This window comes from Mesitornis unicolor, unplaced genomic scaffold (genome assembly GCF_000695765.1).
Source record: "Mesitornis unicolor isolate BGI_N332 unplaced genomic scaffold, ASM69576v1 scaffold6396, whole genome shotgun sequence".
In the NCBI taxonomy this organism is placed as follows: Eukaryota; Metazoa; Chordata; class Aves; order Mesitornithiformes; family Mesitornithidae; genus Mesitornis; species Mesitornis unicolor.
The window spans coordinates 19,963-21,384 of record NW_010192915.1 but is presented as its reverse complement, the minus strand read 5'-3'; the positions used below and the strand labels follow the sequence as shown (position 1 = coordinate 21,384).

At 43.0% G+C, this 1,422-nt stretch overlaps 1 protein-coding gene across 1 annotated transcript in view; it reads right to left on the bottom strand.

The window, feature by feature from the left end:
- The window catches only part of SLC7A5 (solute carrier family 7 (amino acid transporter light chain, L system), member 5), a gene marked incomplete at its 5' end in the record, with an annotated part of 22,536 nt that overhangs the window by 3,141 nt on the left and 17,973 nt on the right, over positions 1–1,422 (bottom strand). Inside the window, 2 exons of the mRNA XM_010187280.1 lie at positions 31–180; positions 833–929. Of these exons, the coding sequence (XP_010185582.1) occupies positions 31–180; positions 833–929 (247 nt within the window). The remainder of the gene's footprint in view (positions 1–30; positions 181–832; positions 930–1,422) is intronic.

The window sequence follows — 1,422 nt, the reverse complement described above, 5'->3', positions numbered from 1 at the left end:
CCCACTCCGAAATTACCCCACTGCTCTCACCCTGATGGGCCTCTCCAGCTCCGGCTTCTTGTAACGCAGCCACATCATGCCGATGATGGCCAGGGCCACGCACAGCCAGTTGAAGAAGCTGAAGAAGTTGATGACTGAGAAAATGTCGTTGGAGAAGGCGTAGAGCAGGGTCATGATGCACTGCATCCAGAAACAAAAGCCATTAGCAAAGGGAGTAGGTGAAACCACGTATGTTACAACACTAAATACAGGTATTTTATATCTGTATATCTGTATTTTTATATTTTTATATATCTATATACCTATATGTATATGTATATCTATGTGTATGTGTATGTGTATATCTATATCTATATCTATATCTATATCTATATCTATATCTATATCTATATCTATATCTATATCTATATCTATATCTATATCTATATCTATATCTATATCTATATCTATATCTATATCTATATCTATATCTATATCTATATCTATATCTATATCTATATCTATATCTATATCTATATCTATATCTATATCTATATCTATATCTATATCTATATCTATATCTATATCTATATCATCTATATGCCAGGAAAAGAATAACATTGATTATTTTTTACTTATTTAAGCTATTTGCAACTGGTGCTTGGAGTGATCTCAAACAGAAATGGACTATGAGGATATGATGGGAAGGGCCCATCCTCTCCTGTAGCCCATGCAGGAATGGCTGTGTCTGGAGCTGGTGCCCACATAGCCCCTGCTCCAACCACTCTGATGGGATCCTACCCCAGATGCATCTCTCAGTGCAGTGCTCATCACCACACACCCAGGTGCTCACCGTAAAGACGAGGGATGGCATAGGAGTGAGAAGCCTGGGGTGAATCATGGAGAGGATTGAAGGTAAGTGCCCTTCTCGGGATCCCACGAAGAACAGCCTGAGGTGGGGAAACAGAGCAGTCATCACCTCTGCAGAGCAGTTATCACCTCTGCACTCTTCAGCCCCACGCTGGGGTTGGTCTTTGGCACAAAATGAGTGGGGACAGCCCAAGCTCAGCCTCGACAGCGGCTTTTGGCAGTCACTGGTTCAGGAGCGGGGCCCTCCACTGTCAGACCCCAGCATGGGCTTCTGCACACTGGGAAGTTCCCATCTCAGAAGGCTGGAGACATACAAGGAATGCAGTAAAAGATGTAATTATTATATCCTCTATTTATTATATCCTCCTTTCCAGAGACAGCAATTGAGTGGCTTTCCTAAGACAGCCTGGGAGATGTGGGTCAGAGCTGGAGCCTCCTCAGTCCCCATCCTGCCCCGTCTCTTCTCTTTCTGGAGATTCTCAGCCCTGAAGTTTCATAACTTTCTGCTTTTCATTAAAGCCACTTTCTCAGGCAATGCCGCTGCGTTTGTTTATGTCCTAGTAACTTCAGCAG